This window comes from Callithrix jacchus, chromosome 9 (assembly GCF_049354715.1).
Source record: "Callithrix jacchus isolate 240 chromosome 9, calJac240_pri, whole genome shotgun sequence".
Taxonomy (NCBI): Eukaryota; Metazoa; Chordata; class Mammalia; order Primates; family Cebidae; genus Callithrix; species Callithrix jacchus.
In genome coordinates, this window is record NC_133510.1 from 41,455,592 (window position 1) to 41,472,976 (window position 17,385).

Below are 17,385 nucleotides of genomic sequence, written 5' to 3' on the forward strand. Positions count from 1 at the left end.
TGTATTCCAAGGTATTTTATTCTTTTTGTAGCAATTGTGAATGGCAGTTTGTTCTGGATTTGGCTTTCTTTAAGTCTGTTATTGGTGTAGACGAATGCTTGTGATTTTTGCACATTGATTTTATATCCTGAGACTTTGCTGAAGTTGCTTATCAGTTTCAGGAGTTTTTGGGCTGAGGTGATGGGGTCTTCTAGGTATACTATCATGTCGTCTGCAAATAGAGACAATTTGGCTTCCTCCTTTCCAATTTGAATACCCTTTATTTCTTTTTCTTGCCTGATTGCTCTGGCTAGAACTTCCAGTACTATATTGAATAGGAGTGGTGAAAGAGGGCATCCTTGTCTAGTGCCAGATTTCAAAGGGAATGCTTCCAGTTTTTGCCCATTCAGTATGATATTGGCTGTTGGTTTGTCATAAATAGCTTTTGTTACATTGAGATATGTTAAATCGATACAGAGTTTATTGAGGGTTTTTAGCATAAAGGGCTGTTGAATTTTGTCAAATGCCTTCTCTGCGTCAATTGAGATAATCATGTGGTTTTTGTTTTTGGTTCTGTTTATGTGGTGAATTATGTTTATAGACTTGCGTATGTTGAACCAGCCTTGCATCCCCGGGATGAATCCTACTTGATCATGGTGAATAAGTTTTTTGATTTGCTGTTGCATTCGGCTTGCCAATATTTTATTGAAGATTTTTGCATCTATGTTCATCATGGATATTGGCCTGAAGTTTTCTTTTCTTGTTGGGTCTCTGCCAGGTTTTGGTATCAGAATGATGTTGGTCTCGTAAAATGATTTGGGAAGTATTCCCTCTTTTTGGATTGTTTGAAATAGTTTTAGAAGGAATGGTACCAGCTCCTCTTTGTGTGTCTGGTAGAATTCGGCTGTGAACCCGTCTGGACCTGGGCTTTTTTTGCGTGGTAGGCTCTTAATTGCTGCCTCGACTTCTGACCTTGTTATTGGTCTATTCATAGTTTCAGCTTCCTCCTGGTTTAGGCTTGGGAGGATGCAGGAGTCCAGGAATTTATCCATTTCTTCCATGTTTACTAGTTTATGTGCATTGAGTTGTTTGTAATATTCTCTGATGATGGTTTGAATTTCTGTGGAATCTGTGGTGATTTCCCCTTTATCATTTTTTATTGCATCTATTTGGTTGTTCTCTCTTTTATTTTTAATCAATCTGGCTAGTGGTCTGTCTATTTTGTTGATCTTTTCAAAAAACCAGCTCTTGGCTTTATTGATTTTTTGAAGGGTTTTTCGTGTCTCAATCTCCTTCAGTTCAGCTCTGATCTTAGTTATTTCTTGTCTTCTGCTGGGTTTTCAGTTTTTTTGATCTTGCTCCTCTAGCTCTTTCAATTTTGATGATAGGGTGTCAATTTTGGATCTCTCCATTCTCCTCATATGGGCACTTATTGCTATATACTTTCCTCTAGAGACTGCTTTAAATGTGTCCCAGAGGTTCTGGCATGTTGTGTCTTCGTTCTCATTGGTTTTGAAGAACTTCTTTATTTCTGACTTCATTTCATTGTTTACCCAGTCAACATTCAAGAGCCAGTTGTTCAGTGTCCATGAAGCTGTGCGGTTTTGGGTCGGTTTCTGTATTCTGAGTTCTAACTTGATCGCACTATGGTCTGAGAGGCTGTTTGTTATGATTTCAGTTGTTTTGCATTTGTTGAGCAGTGCTTTACTTCCAATTATGTGGTCAATTTTAGAGTAGGTGTGATGTGCTGCTGAGAAGAATGTATATTCTGTGGATTTGGGGTGGAGAGTTCTGTAAATGTCTATCAGGTTTGCTTGCTCCAGGTCTGAGTTCAAGCCCTGGATATCCTTGTTGATTTTCTGTCTGGTTGATCTGTCTAATATTGACAGTGGAGTGTTAAAGTCTCCCACTATTATTGTGTGGGAGTCTAAGTCTCTTTGTAAGTCATTAAGAGCTTGCCTTATGTATCTGGGTGCTCCTGCATTGGGTCCATATATGTTTAGGATTGTTAGCTCTTCTTGTTTTATCGATCCTTTTACCATTATGTAATGGCCTTCTTTGTCTCTTTTGATCTTTATTGCTTTAAAGTCTATTTTATCAGAGATGAGAATTGCAACTCCTGCTTTTTTTGCTCTCCATTTGCTTGGTAAATCTTCCTCCATCCCTTTATTTTGAGCCTTTCTGTATCCTTGCATGTGAGATGGGTTTCCTGGATACAGCACACTGATGGGTTTTGGATTTTTATCCAATTTGCCAGTCTGTGTCTTTTGATTAGTGCATTTAGTCCATTTACATTTAGGGTTAATATTGTTATGTGTGTATTTGATACTGCCATTTTGATGCTAAGTGGCTGTTTTGCCTGTTAGTTGTAGATTCTTCATTCTGTTGATGCTCTTTAGCATTTAGTGTGATTTTGGAATGGCTGGTACTGGTTGATCCTTTCTATGTGTAGTGCCTCTTTTAGGAGCTCTTGTAAAGCAGGCCTGGTGGTGACAAAATCTCTGAGTACTTGCTTGTTCGCAAAGGATTTTATTTTTCCTTCCCTTCTGAAGCTCAGTTTGGCTGGATATGAAATTCTGGGTTGAAAGTTCTTTTCTTTAAGAATGTTGAATATTGGCCCCCACTCTCTTCTGGCTTGTAGTGTTTCTGCCGAGAGATCTGCTGTAAGTCTGATGGGCTTCCCTTTGTGGGTAACTTGACCTTTCTCTCTGGCTGCCCTTAGTATTTTCTCCTTTATTTCAACCTTGTTGAATCTGACGATTATGTGCCTTGGGGTTGCTCTTCTTGCAGAATATCTTTGTGGTGTTCTCTGTATTTCATGCATTTGAGTGTTGGCCTGTCTTGCTAGGTTGGGGAAGTTTTCCTGGATGATGTCCTGAAGAGTATTTTCCAGCTTGGATTCATTCTCTTCGTCCCCTTCTGGTACACCTATCAAACGTAGGTTAGGTCTTTTCACATAGTCCCACGTTTCTTGGAGACTTTGTTCATTCCTTTTTGCGCTTTTTTCTCTAATCTTCATTTCTCGTTTAATTTCATTGAGTTGGTCTTTGACTTTAGATATTCTTTCTTCTGCTTGGTCACTTTGGCTATTGAAACTTGTGCATGCTTCGCGAAGTTCTCGTATTGTGTTTTTCAGCTCCTTTAATTCATTCATATTCCTCTCTAAGTTATCCATTCTTGTTATCATTTCCTCGTATCTTTTTTTAAGTTCCTTAGTTTCTTTGCATTGATTTAATACATGTTCTTTTAGCTCACAAAAGTTTCTCATTATCCACCTTCTGAAGTCTAATTCCGTCATTTCATCACAGTCATTCTCCGTCCAGCTTTGTTCCCTTGCTGGTGAGGAGTTTTGGTCCTTTCTAGGAGGCGAGGTATACTGGTTTCAGGTGTTTTTTTCCTTTTTTCGCTGGTTTCTTCCCATCATTGTGGGTTTATTCGTTTGTCGTCTGCGTAGTTGCTGACTTTTCGATTGGGTCTCTGAGTGGACACCCAGATTGTTGATGATGAAGTATTTCTGTTACTTGTTTTTCCTTCTACCAGCCTAACTCCTTCACTGTACGACTGCTGAGGTCCACTCCAGGCCCTGCTTGTCTGGGTTGCACCTCTAGCAGCTTTGGCACAGCGAGGGATGCTACCCGTTTCTTTTTCTGCTATCTTTGTCCCAGGATGATGCCTGCCAAATGTCAGTCTTTTGGATATAGAGGGGTCAGGGAGCTGCTTGAGGAGACAGTCTGTTCTTTTTAGGAGCTCAATTGCTGAGCTGTGAGCTCTGTTGTTCATTCAGGGCTGTTAGGCTGCTATGTTTGATTCTGCTGCAACGGAGCTCATTAAAAAAACCCTTTTTTTCTCAAATGCTCTGTGTTGGGGGGTTCAGGCTTTATTTTTCGATGTCCTTTGAGGTGTCCTGCCCAGCTAGGAGGCAGACTAGCCACTGTTTGCCTGCTGAGTCTCCGCCCTGCTGTTGTGTGATTCGCCCTGTTCCTGCAGGCTCTGCTGTGGTCTCCACCACGCCCTGCGGCGGAGTCTTTTCGTTGTAGCGTGTTGCCTCAGCAACGGCAGGCTGCATCAGCAGTGGGCGTGTATCTCAGTAGGGACGGGTTGCCTCGGTAGTGGTGGACGCCCCTCCCCCACAGAGCGTCTCGGACCGTCTGCTTGGGATAGTTTGAAATCACGGTTTTGTTCGTCCCACTGGGTACCCCGAACGCTCTGTCCCTGCAATCCCCTGGGCTGGGCTACTGTCCAAGTCTCGTTCAGTCTCAAGTCCAGCCCTCTCAAGTCTCAGGTTGCCGGTTCAACAGGGCACCCAGACAGGCACGCCCTGTGGGGATTGCTGGGTAGGGCCGGCCGCCACTGCCCCGGCTGCCGGCTTCGCCAGGCAGACTTACTGCCTGGCGTCCCATGTCTTTTTTATACTTGGGAGTTTCCCCGTTCTGTGGGCAGCAAAGATCAGTCTGGAAATGCAGCTCGGACTCACCTCTTTGCGGATTCAATGAGAGCTCCAATCCTGGGTTGTTCTCACAGCGCCATCTTGAGTCCTCTCCCTACGGCCTCATTTTAAAATGTCAATAGCTACGACCGATCCAAGATGGCCAATCACTAACAGCTCAGGATTGTAGCTCCCAGTGAAAGCTCAGAGAACGAGACGACGCCACACTTTTAGACGAATTTTCGTCACTCACGGATCAGCCGATTCCCAGTGGAGGAGCCCCACAGGTCGCCAGCGTGACTCTTGTGGCTGCCACAGCAGTTTTGCTGGCGCCTCGGTGCAGCAGCTCTTCATGCAGAGCAAACAGGACTGCTACCCCTACTGACCGGAGTTTGGAGCTCCGGGAAGTCAGGGCCGCTTGTTGCAGACTCAAGAGGGAAGCCAGACCAGAGATTCCTGGGCAGAAGAGCACCATCAGTTTGATCGCTGCTATTTAGGCCGCCACAGTGGCTTGCTCGGATCCCAGCACTGGGAATCAATAAATCGGACATCGACTCAGAAACCAAATTAGAAAGGCGGTTCATCTACAATGAAGGGAAAAAAACAGCCTAAGAAGGCCGAGTATACTCAAAATCAGAACCCATCAGCAACGGAACAAGCCCTGATGGAAAAGGACTCATCAGCAACCGAACAAGCCCTGATGGAAAAGGACTCATCAGCAATGGAACAAGCCCTGATGGAAAAGGACTCATCAGCAGCAGAACAAGTCCTGATGGAAAAAGAATGTGTTCCATTATCTGAAATAGGCTTTAAAAGGTGGATGATGAGAAACTTCTGGGAGTTAAAGGAACTTGTTCTAACCCAATGTAAAGAAACTAAAAACTTTGAAAAAAGGTTCGATGAAATGATGAAAAGAATAGACAATATAGAGAGGAATACAAATAAACTTATGGAGTTGAAAAATACAACACGAGAACTTAGTGAAATATGTATAAGCTTAATTAGCCGAATGGATCAAGCAGAAGAAAGGATATCAGAGGTTGAAGACCAACTCAATGAAATAAAACAACAAGGCAAGAATAGAGAAAAAAGGATAAAAAGGAATGAGCAAAGTCTCCTAGTAGAAATATGGGACTATGTGAAAAGACCTAATATACGTTTGATTGGTGTACCTGAATGTGATGGAGAGAATGAATTCAAGCTGGAAAATATTCTTCAGGATATCATCCAGGAAAATTTTCCTAATTTAGCAAAGCAGGACACTATTCAACCCCAGGCAATACAGAGAACACCACAAAGATATTCCTCAAGAAGACCAACCCCAAGGTACATAATCGTTAGATTCGCCAGGATCGAAACAAAGGAGAAAATATTAAGGGCAGCCAGAAGGAAAGATCAGGTTACCCATTAAGGGAAGCCTATTAGGCTTACAGCAGATCTCTCAGCGGAAACCCTACAAGCTAGAAGAGAGTGGGGGCCGATATTCAATATACTTAAAGAACAGAACTTTCAGCCCAGAATTTCATATCCTGCCAATTTAAGCTTTACAATTGAAGGAAAAATAAAATCTTTTAGGAACAAGCAAGTACTCAGAGATTTTATTACCACCAGGCCTGCTTTACAAGAACTTCTAAAAGAAGCATTATACACAGAAAGGAACAACCAGTATGAGCCTTTCTAAAAATACACCAAAAAGTAAAGAGCATTAACATAAAGAAGAATTTACATCAATGAAAGGATAAAATAGCCAGTTAATATCAAATGGCAGTAACCCTAAATTTCAATCGACTAAATCCCCCAATCAAAAGATACAGACAAAATCTAATGGTATATCTAAAGATATACAAAGACTCAAAATAAAGGGTTGGAAAAAAACTTACCAATTAAACGGAGAGCAAAAATAAATAAAAAGCAGGAGTTGCAAGTCTCACAATTAATAATATAGATTTCAAAGCTACAAGGGTAAAAGGATTAATGTAATAATAAGAGATATTAACACCCAGACACACAAGACCCATAATGAGATTTAGATTCAACGAGACAGAAAATTGATAACGATATCCAGGACTTGAACTCAGATCCAGAACAAATAAACTCAATAGAGCTCTCCATTTTAAACACACAAAATATCGGCCATTTTTGATACCCATTTTAGGAATGAAGTAATATTTCTTTTTCCCTCTTTTTCTCTTTTTCCCTCTTTTTTTTCTCTTTTTCCCTCTCTTTCTTCAAAAAAAAAAAAAAAAAGAAGAGGGGGAATGTGACATAGCTGGCCTAGAATTAGAACCAGTACAATGCCATTTTAAAATGGGAAAACTGTTTCCATTCTCCTCACAATGACTGCTAGCCATGGCTTCTAAAAAAAAAAAAAAAAAAAGTCAATAGCTACAATGCATATGAAGTTAGATCCTTCCAAGTATTTAAAATTATGATGAAAATTTTTTGATGCACATTGAAGAAAATAAGAGTGATACTTAAGATTTTAATGTTCTTTTGGGATAGAACATGAAGAAAAATAAGGACTACTACTTCTAGACATATAGAATATGATGCTGGGCCAATGGCATGTTTTAATATAAAACCATAGACAGTATTTTATTTCTGACAAACAATTCTTCAAGTACAATTGGAAATCTGTGCTTAGAGTATCTTGGGGACAATTGCTATAGAAAAGAACAAATGAGTAGGACAATAACAGTTTCAATTCAGAGGTATCAGAGAGAGAGTGCATAAAACACAGGCAGCCTTTGGCAGTGTGAACAGGAACTGGTTAAGGTTGGGTCCTAAGAAAAGAGGAAAATCCTATTAGCAAAATGACCTTTGAAAAAGCGTTTTGACCCGTTTTTGTACTAATTGAAAACAATCCATAGGAACACAATGAAAGGGACAGAGGAGTCGGAGAGCTGGAAGAAGAAGGCAGAGAAATTTAGCCTGCAAAACAATTTCCATGACAAAGTGAAATTGGAGGTCTTACTGTTTAGTCATAGATTTCAATTCATGTTTCTAAGTAGGAGGAGGACAGAGAAATAGAAAGATGTACTTTCCAGATGACATAGAGATAAATAATAATAATAATAATTATTATTATTATTATTTGAGATAGGGGCTCACCCTGTTGCCCAGACTGGAGTGCAATGGCATGATCATATCTGACTACAACCTCCATCTCCTGGGCTCAAGCAATCTGCCCACCTCAGCCTCCCTAGTAGCTGGAACCATAGGTGCTCACTGCCATGCCAGGCATTTTTTTTTTTTTTTTTTTTTTTTTTTTTTTTAGTAGAGACAAGGTCTTGCTATGTTGCCTAGGCTGGTCTTGAATTCCTGAGCTCAAGCAATCCTCCTGCCTTAGTCTCCCAAAGTGCTGGGATTACAGGTGTGAGCTACAACACCTGGCTGTAATGAATTTTTTTTTTTTTAAAGGCCTTGGCTTTGTGGGAGAGGCAATTACTGGGAATTATCTCCTCTTTGTTAAAGAAGAACAAAAATGGGATCATAAATTATCTCAGAAAAGATGGAAAATTTAAATTTTCTAAGTAGGGTTTAATTTGAACACATTGATATGATTAAGAATTTGCTTTATTAATTATGTGATCAACAAATAATTAATGAATACAAATACAGTGTCTGCAAAAGATTGGTTCCAGGACCCCTAAGCTACCAAAATCAGAGGATGCTCAAGTCCCTTAAATAAAATGTTGTAGTATTTGCATATAATCTACATACATCCTCCGGTATACTTTAAATTATCTCTACATTCCTTATGATACTATGCAAATAGTTGTTAGACTATATTGATTTTTATTTATATTATCTTTATTGTTGTATTTATTTACTTACTGAATATTTTTGATCATCAGTTGGTTGACTCCAGGGATATGGAGGGCTGACCATACTTGCTTGGTGTAAGGCATTCTACCTGGGGAATATGTGGGTGAATAGCAGGATCCCTATCCACAATGTCACAAGCTCATTGAAAAGCCGAAGAGCATACATATAAATAGATGCAAGATAAAGCAATATGTTATAAAACAAAACAAGAACTCTAGCAGAGAGCAAAATTATTTTTAATTTAAGTCAATAGGGACAAATTCATTTATTTGCTCAATCTTTCAGTGAATATTCAAGTGGCTATAATACAGTGACTATAAGATAGTCACTCAGTGCAGAGATATAGCAATAAATGAGGTGGACCCAGAACGTTTCTCACTTAAGGCTCTGAGATTACTGGAATGATTTCCTGACAGTATATTTATCGGGAAATTTGTGTTTTTATGAATCCTGAATCATGACAAAAATCAGTAGAGACATTGGGAAAATGGAGGAAGTTACTGTAACTCTTCTATGATAATTAAAGCTTAGTCATCATAGAGACATTACAGATTTGCAGAAATGCACTTAGGTCAAGTTGAGAGCCAGGGCAGGAAACGCTGATACATGGAGTTGAAGGTTAAGGTCAACATTTCCAGAATTGGGATAGGAAGACTTAAGAGAAAATTAGTTATGATCTAATCTAATCAGTCCATCTGGTTTTTAGCTGTTGCTATGTGTTAATTGCGTGTTTCTGGCCCTGTCTGACATTAATGGAACTCATACTTGCAGATAAAATAAATATCAATAGGCTTGTACATATATAGTATACTTCATACAAATCTTATTGGTGATATTCCAAAACACAAGTTTCTAGAGCAAATTAACTCCTAATTTGCAATTTGTGTTAACCTTGCTAGGGTTACCTTATTTGAATTCTATCCAATTACGATCACTGATGTTTCTCCTTCCAGTATTTGAATATTTGTTGGAGGCTGCAGTTCCTAGGTTACAGCCACCATATTTGTAATGGAAACCTGTAGTTTGAGGCTAAAATACATGCTGACCATTTGCATGGATTTTTCACTATGAACTGACCGATTGCTTTTGTACTTTCCAGCACCCTACAATTCAGCCTACATTGTCATAAAATCAACTGGCTCCTGCTTAATGTTCCATCTTTGCTTCCCATTGCCCCTCCACACTTCTTTATTTACTCCATGCTCCTCATCACCTTAGGCCTTCCCTTCCAGAAGCACCCCATATAGCTCCAGACCTCTCTTTCTTTGCCATTCTTGCATGCTCCACCTGCAAAGCATTTTTGTTCCTTTCCAGGCCTAGGCTGAGCATTTCCTTGTCTTGAGCTTCCTGAAATCGTCCTTGTCTATCTTTAAGTCACAGTTTACATGGCCAGACCTGTGAAGCCTTCCTAGATCCTACAGTAAAAATTAATCTCTTCAATCTTCTCTTGGTAATGGTTTATTTTCTTATGATGCATGTAGTTTCCTTGTGTGCTATTTAATGTCCTCTTTTGACTCCCCACTAAATGTTTGACTCCCCTGAAACATTTTGAGGCTGATGGTATGCTTCCAACTGACACAGGATCTGGCCAAGAGGAGCCACTTGGAAGACATTTGCTAACTGGACTTAAAGCACACAATTACTGAACATGATGACATTGACTAATTGAATCATAAGGAATGGCTGGTCTAGACGTATAGTTGTTAATAACTATTATGGCACTCATTTTTAGATATCTAGCCTTTTGCCCCAAATACCTCAGTTCAACAGGGATATAGAATAGGTGTTCAATGCATGTTTAGTGGTTTGGACTGGCAAAAGAGCCTATCACTGTTACACCAATATTTCAACACCCTCTTTGAGCTTCTCCTGCAAGGGACACTATATTCTTTATATCTGGGCACATTCAGCTGGCACACTCGGTGGTCGCCTCTTCCAAACTGGCTGCAGTGCAAGAAGCTGGGCTGCAGGATGCCTTTAACACATAGTTAAGCTTGCTTAGCTTGTGATTGCCTTATTCCAGCTTGCTACACCTAGTAACAGCTTGCAAGTCTCACTGTTGGCTGCATCAGTTGTGCTGTGATGAATGCCCTTCTGGGTCCGGATGCTAAGGCTTATCTTAAGACTGTTGCGGCCGGGCGCGGTGTCTCAAGCCTGTAATCCCAGCACTTTGGGAGGCCGAGGCGGGTGGATCACAAGGTCAACAGATCGAGACCATCCTGGTCAACATAGTGAAACCCTGTCTCTACTAAAAATACAAAAAATTAGCTGGGCATGGTGGCGCGTGCCTGTAATCCCAGCTACTCAGGAGGCTGAGGCAGGAGAATTGTTATATTGAAATATATGATTATAATATATTATATAACTATAATATAAATATATATTACATAATATAATACATATGATATGTAACATAATAATGTTATATAATTTATAACATGTTACATATGATTTATAGAGCATATTATATTAAAAATACATATATAAATAATATATGATATATAGTATATTATATGCAAATGCATAATGTATAAGTTATAAAAATGTACAAAATATATATGTTTAATATATTATACATATAGTACATAATAGATACAGTATTATAATTGATTAGGTTATGACTTATATAATTATGAATCATGGTATAATATAAATTAGAATAAATTACTATGCAATATAATTTTACAAAATATTGCTACACATAACATTTATTATAATTTATTAGTATGATATATATTTATTCATGTTTTTCTATAATGTTCCTTATCTTGAGTTTGATGTTTTCTCGTGATTATATTCAGGTTACATGTCCCTGCTAGAATACTGCATAAATGATGCTTTCTTCTCAGAAATAATGATTTTAATTTGATACCACAGTTAACACATAGAGTGATATAATGCATTTTTCCCATAGTGTTTTTTAAAATTTTTTCATCTAATAAACAATTAGCAAATAGTCACTTTGAAGCCCTGCCAATACTTTGCACCTCAAAAACTTTCATACCCTAGGTTTAGCATCAGTTGATACTGTTGAAGCTTCTGCTTGACCCAGTCTTTACTCTTCGGGAAGCAAAATGGTTATTTTCCAACCCCACTGCTCCCTCCACATTCATTAACTGGTTTTGTAATGAAGGAAGAAGTCTCCTTTCTTTCCCATTCACTTACTTGCTCTGTGCATGTATGTACATTTGTATGTATCCATTTATTAATTTCTGTATATACAATTATGCATTGCTTAATGATGAGGACATGTTCTGAGGATGAATTGTTAGGTGATTTTGTTATTGTGCAAACATCATGGAGTATACTTATACAAACCTGGGTGGTATGCCTATTGCTCCCAGGCTACCATACTGAAGACCATAGGCAACCGTAACACAATGGTAGGTATTTGTGTATCTAAACCTATCTAAACATAGAAAAGGTACAATAGAAATATGGTATTATAATCATGTGGGACCATCATCATATATGTGGCTCGTTGTTGACCTGAATGTCATTATTCGATGCATGGCTGTATTTATTATTAGTATGGACTAATGGATTTCATTTTCAATAGTTTGTAATATATTATTGTCTTCATTTATTTCAATATTGTTTCTGGCTTCTGTGCCCTTTTCACTGTCGATTTATTAGCATTTTCTTACTTTCTGACATAAAATGATCCAAGTTCCTCTTGAATTTCCCCAGCCTCAGCCCTGGTACCAGCCAGTTTTCCAAGAAGATGATGTTCTCTTAGAAATGGTTTGTGGTTAGTGCCAAGATGGCCTTTGCTACTTAAGTATTATATTTATAGGCTTTTTCAATGATAGAGCTACGAAAAATATGCACACATGCACACACCCACACTTGCATACATATACTCACATATGGCAATCGTGAGTTCAAACTTATTCCCCTTTTTGTTTATTTATTTTTTGAGACAGGGTCCACTCTGTTGCCTAGGCCGAGTGCAGTGGCACAATCACAGCTGACTGCAGCCTTGACCTCCAGGGCTCAAGCAATCCTCCTGCCTCAGTCTACTGAGTAGCTGGAACTACAGGCCTGTGCCACCATGCCTGGATAATTTTTGTATTTTTTTTAGAGATGGAGGTTTGCCATGTTGCCCAGGCTGGTCTTGAACTCCTTAGCTCAAGTGATCTGCCCGTCTTGGCCTCCCAAAGTGCTGAAATTACAGATGTGAGCTATCCTGCCTGGCCCCATTCTTGTTAAAAGTATTGATTCTCAACTTACTTTTTTCTAGTCCTCTGTAAATATTGTCTGCTCCATTAGCATTATAGTACCCAGAAGAACAGTGTCTGGCTCTCAAATATTGCTCAAAAATTTTAAAAAATAAATTAATAAATGAATAATTTTTGGTGCTATGAATTGACTAAGAAGACAGCTTAAAAACAAGGTGTGGAAATCTTGCCCCTCCTATCTTCTTATTCCTTAAAACTCGTTATTAAATGTATATGATAATCAGAGGTGGTTAGTCATATAGCAGAACTTGAAGGACAGTGAGTTTTCTGTTTTATTATGTCTTTCATTTACCTAAAAACAAATACATTTCTGTAATATATTTGTGTAATGGTTTTCTGAAAGTAATTGTCCAAGGTTTTTACTTTTTATTGTTTTAACTTTCAAGGTGGCTGGGATTGTTGGCAGAGCTGACGTGTTAGCATGTCTGCTGTTTCTGTTGGCCTTTCTCTCCTACAACAGGTATGTGTGACTAAGAGTGCCTTTCTCTGTGATTGCAACTGTGCCATGTTTTAGACTGTGAGCATGTGCCTGAGAGGAGAGAGGCTTCTGGTTGTGAAGTACTCAGCAAGCTTTCCAGGGACCAGGAATAGGAAACTTGCTCCTTATTCAATGCTGGGCTGTTTTCTCTTCCAATCCCATTCTGAACCACTTTGTAGCATCTTAAAGGGATTGCTTTCCCAGTGCTAGGAACCTAAGCTCTTGTTTTTTCATTCCTTTTATTTGTAGTTTCTTACTGAGAATTGAATTTGGAATCTTAGCTCTGAGCCAAAATGTATTTGATGCAGTGCTCTCTTTTATTTTTCTATGATTTGCTTAATTTTTCCTTTTCATTTTGGTCTTAATTTTTTTCTCTTTCTTAGCCTCACCAAAGTAACTCAGAGCTTAAAATGATAAAGCAGAGCATAAAGTAGTATTTCTTGACTGTAGTTTTTCAATTTACATATAGTTTCATCAAAATACAGAAGTTTTTTGTGTTGGGAAACTCAAAAGCATTAAAATAATTTTCTATTATACTGCACCTTTACCATAAATCAATCAGATTCTCATCTGAGTCATGTCATGTCCATAGAGATAAAGGAGAGAGTTAAAAAGAGAATGTGAAAGGGGGCAGCATGGCCTATGATATGGTTTGGCTGTGTCCCTACCCAAATTTCATCTTGAATTGTAACCCCCACAAATCCCATGTGTCATGGTAGGAACCTGGTGGGAGGTAACTGAATCATGGGGGTGTGTCTTTCCAGTGCTGTTCCCATGATAGTGTATAAGTCTCTTGAGATCTGATGGTTTTAAACCGGGAGTTTTCCTGCACAAGCTCTCTTTGCCTGCTGTCATGCATATGAGACGTGACTTGCTTCTCCTTGCCTTCTACCATGATTGTGAGGCCTCCCCAGCCATGTGGAACTCTAAGTTCGATAAACCTCTTTTGTAAGGCTCAGTCTCCAAAATGTCTTTATCAGCAGCATGAAAACAGACTAATACAGCGTAGAAAAAGGGGGCAGGTCAACCACGTTGCCCAATTTCATAGAGATATGCCTGATTAAGCATTTGGTGGCTCTGATCTTTGGATCAGTTCATTGACCTATAGTCTTACAAACCCCAGTGACTGAGGAACACTGTTTTAAATCAGTGGTTCTCAATAAGGGTTGATTTTTCTCCTCTTCCTAGACACTACCTCCTCTACCCGCAGGAGACATTTGGCAATACCTGCAGACGTCTTTGGTTGTCACAACTTGAAGAGGTGCTCATGGCATCTAGTGGGTAGAAGCGAAATATGTTGCTGAACAGACATCCTGCAATGAACAGGACAGTCCCTACAACAAAGAATTCTCTGTCAGGAAATGCCAATGGGGCTGAGATTGAGAAACCTGTTAAAAACCAGTTTAGACTTTGGGTCAATAATGAAATGAATTCAGTCTTAGGAAGTTTTGTTTTGTTTAAAGGGTGGAACATTTTCTTAGCATAGTGCAATTCTTCTTCTGCCCCTGGCTTTGCGACTTCCTACTGCATTCTTAATCATATGGTGTGAGTGTTATGAAATCTGAAAATATAAGCCAAAATTTAACAGTCAATTGTTTCTTGTTTACTCTGGCATTAAAATAGAAGGAATAATTGCTTTGGAGTTTAAACTTGTTCTCTCAGCCCTGTTCTGTGTGGTTAATATATTTGGGGGCATGATTAGGCCTGCGGCGTATCCATATCTGTATGATAATGAGACATGTTATTACAGATTTGTTTTGCATGCCATTCTTACTTTCAGAAATTAAAGCTATAGACCAACTCAATAGAAAAAAAAGCCTATCTACTGCAAATTTTGCATATAATCTTATGTGATTGTTCTAAGACACAACACTAAGGAGAAGGCATCTGAGCCACAGAAATATTGGCCTTTACTTCAAAGGAATAGAAGCCAATAGGTGTGGTACCTGCTGAAAGGAACCACAGTGATTATTTCTTGGTAGGGGGCCAGTTCTGTTATACAAGGTGAAACAAAGGCTTAATGGCACTGAAGAGATTTTGAAAATCCTTGTTGGAAATTAAACTGAGAAAAAAATAAATTTTACCTAAGATATCCTCATAGAAAAATGAATTTTAAAATTTTGGCTAAATGAATTTAGCCAAAAGAAAAAAAATAGGTTAAAATAGTTGCATTTTCATCCCAGAGAGAAATGCTGAGTATATTTTGGCATATATATCCACTGGCAACTTTGTTTTATGTATGCAAGCATATAAAACACTTCACTAACATAATGATGGTGATAAACACTTGATGTGTAAACGAGTCATTTGTTTAATTCCCCCCTACAACAGTCATCCCTTTTCACACTAAGGGAACTGAAGCACTAAGAAGTAAAGTAACTTGCCCCTTATTACCCTGTTAATTAACTGCTGTGGTTAGCAGGGAACCGAGGGAACCTGGCTCCTGAGCTTATGCATATGGTTTTGTAACTCGATTATTCACTTAGAATGTATTCACTTAAACATCTTTTCATGTGACTAAGTATGTCTCTCTGGTAGAATTTTAAATGGCTTTTTAGTGTTCATTTATTACCTACCATAGTCTGTGTATACTGTGATTAAAGAACCAAATTTAGTATTGTTGGGATAAAGGCCCTTTAAGAAATCTCTGCTCACCTGCTTAATTACTTAGAATACAAGGAAAATGACATTAGATCTTATCTTTAACAGGTGGTATTTCTTAGCAGCCCACATTCTTTCTGAGATTGAAAGAATCTCCAACTTGTTTTTCAGGAGTCTGGATCAGGGCTGTGTTGGGGAAAATTTCCCTTCCACGGTGTCTCCCTTCTTCTTGCTGCTCAGTCTGTTTCTGGGGACCTGTGCGATGCTGGTGAAAGAGACAGGCATCACGGTGTTTGGAGTGTGCTTGGTTTATGACCTCTTTTCCCTTTCCCACAAGCAAGACAAGTCGTAAGTCATTTTAAAGTTTTGATATCAAACGGCGTGACATGGGCAGAGAAGAATTACTTAAAACAATAGTTTCCAAACTTCCATTTAAAAAATACAAGTATAACATTTTATTGAATGTCATCTTACCTCAGACTGTCTTGTAAATAATGAAGCTTATTTCATTAAGATAAATGCATTATATATGTTCAAATGCTTCACACTTTCATATAAATCAATGAGGACTATGAAGTTTTTGTGAGCCCCAAATTTGGAATTGAAAAATCTCTATGGTAATTGCAAGTTTATATTGCTGGCTTGTTTTGGTTGCATGCTGCTGAGCAAATCTTGATTCGTGTAAATAACTGATTGCAAATGGTAACAGCTTTTAATAGCTTGCTTTGGATCCCTGTATTTGTATGAGTGTTATCCATCAAAGAGCCCCTTTGCCTGCTCTTCTAATGGTGCTGTTACCTAAGAGTTTCAGGAACGCCCACTGGAATTTCACAAAGAGCCAGTCAACACCATGCAGGAGTATATACACGTCATATTCAAATTAATGAACAAGCATATTTAGTAGCCCAATTTACTTTTAAAAATTTAAGGCACACTTATTTTGTGTTGTAGCTTATAGATAATAAGGATCACTAAGGCACATTAAAAGTTCAAACACATACTATAATTTCCTTCCCCATCAAATCCATAATTACCAGTAATTTTGCAAGCAGACCCCATTTTCCAGTAATTATAAGGTCCTTACTTTTAAACTTTTAAAAGATGTAGCTATTTTATTCTTCTGCCTTATCAAATAAGGAATTTTATCTTAAAAAAAATCCTGCTTTTAAAATCCCGTTTCCTACCTCTTTATACTTCTTGACATAAAGATAAAAGCAGTGCTATTGAGTGGTAACAAACTGAGATGAGTCAGGAAATTCTGATCACCTTCCTGCCTGGAAGTGTGATAGTTGGGATAATTTAAAAAGAATATAGTGCTGTGTTGGGTCTTGGTAAGTCTCAGAGGCTTGTGAAATCATGGAGCCAAATAATCACTTTGACCCAAACTCATGCCGGGAAAACCATGAGCCAGAGGCACTCGCTCCCTTTGGTCTAAATGACGATGCTTTTCCTCCCTATCCTCTAACCAGTGGGAGTAATTGCATTGCCCATCTTACTTTTCAGAAAACAAACTATAAACCCCTTTCTACTTCCTTCTTGCATCTACCTTGTTTCAACCTCCTTCTTTCTGCTGCACCTCACTGACGGCAAAAAGATAAGACAGCTGACTGCAGATGCGTTCTCTAGTGTGGTCCAGTCCAGAGCTATTTTAATGTTGTCATTGAAGTCATGTCTCCTCCGGTCTTGGGATTCTCCAGCCCACAGGTGCCTACACCTCCTTTTTTCTTCTTCATGTAGTCACTGTTGAGCCAGGCCTTTTTCAAAGGGATAATTGTCTCTTTTCTTTCTTTGATAATCTTTCTTAAACTTCATCAAACTAAACAGCCAGAAAT

General features: G+C 38.7%; 1 protein-coding gene across 8 annotated transcripts in view; it reads left to right on the plus strand.

The window, feature by feature from the left end:
- Positions 1 to 17,385, plus strand: part of TMTC1 (transmembrane O-mannosyltransferase targeting cadherins 1) — a 309,327-nt gene that overhangs the window by 21,599 nt on the left and 270,343 nt on the right. For 5 of the 8 annotated variants that reach the window (XM_078339007.1, XM_078339008.1, XM_035255933.3 and 2 more), the window contains exons 3-4: positions 12,861 to 12,934; positions 15,725 to 15,901. In XM_078339007.1, coding sequence (XP_078195133.1) covers positions 12,861 to 12,934; positions 15,725 to 15,901 — 251 coding nt within the window. Of the gene's footprint in view, positions 1 to 12,860; positions 12,935 to 15,724; positions 15,902 to 17,056; positions 17,258 to 17,385 lie in introns of all 8 variants that reach the window. The other 3 variants (XM_035255934.3, XM_035255931.3, XM_035255932.3) reach the window with 1 other exon arrangement.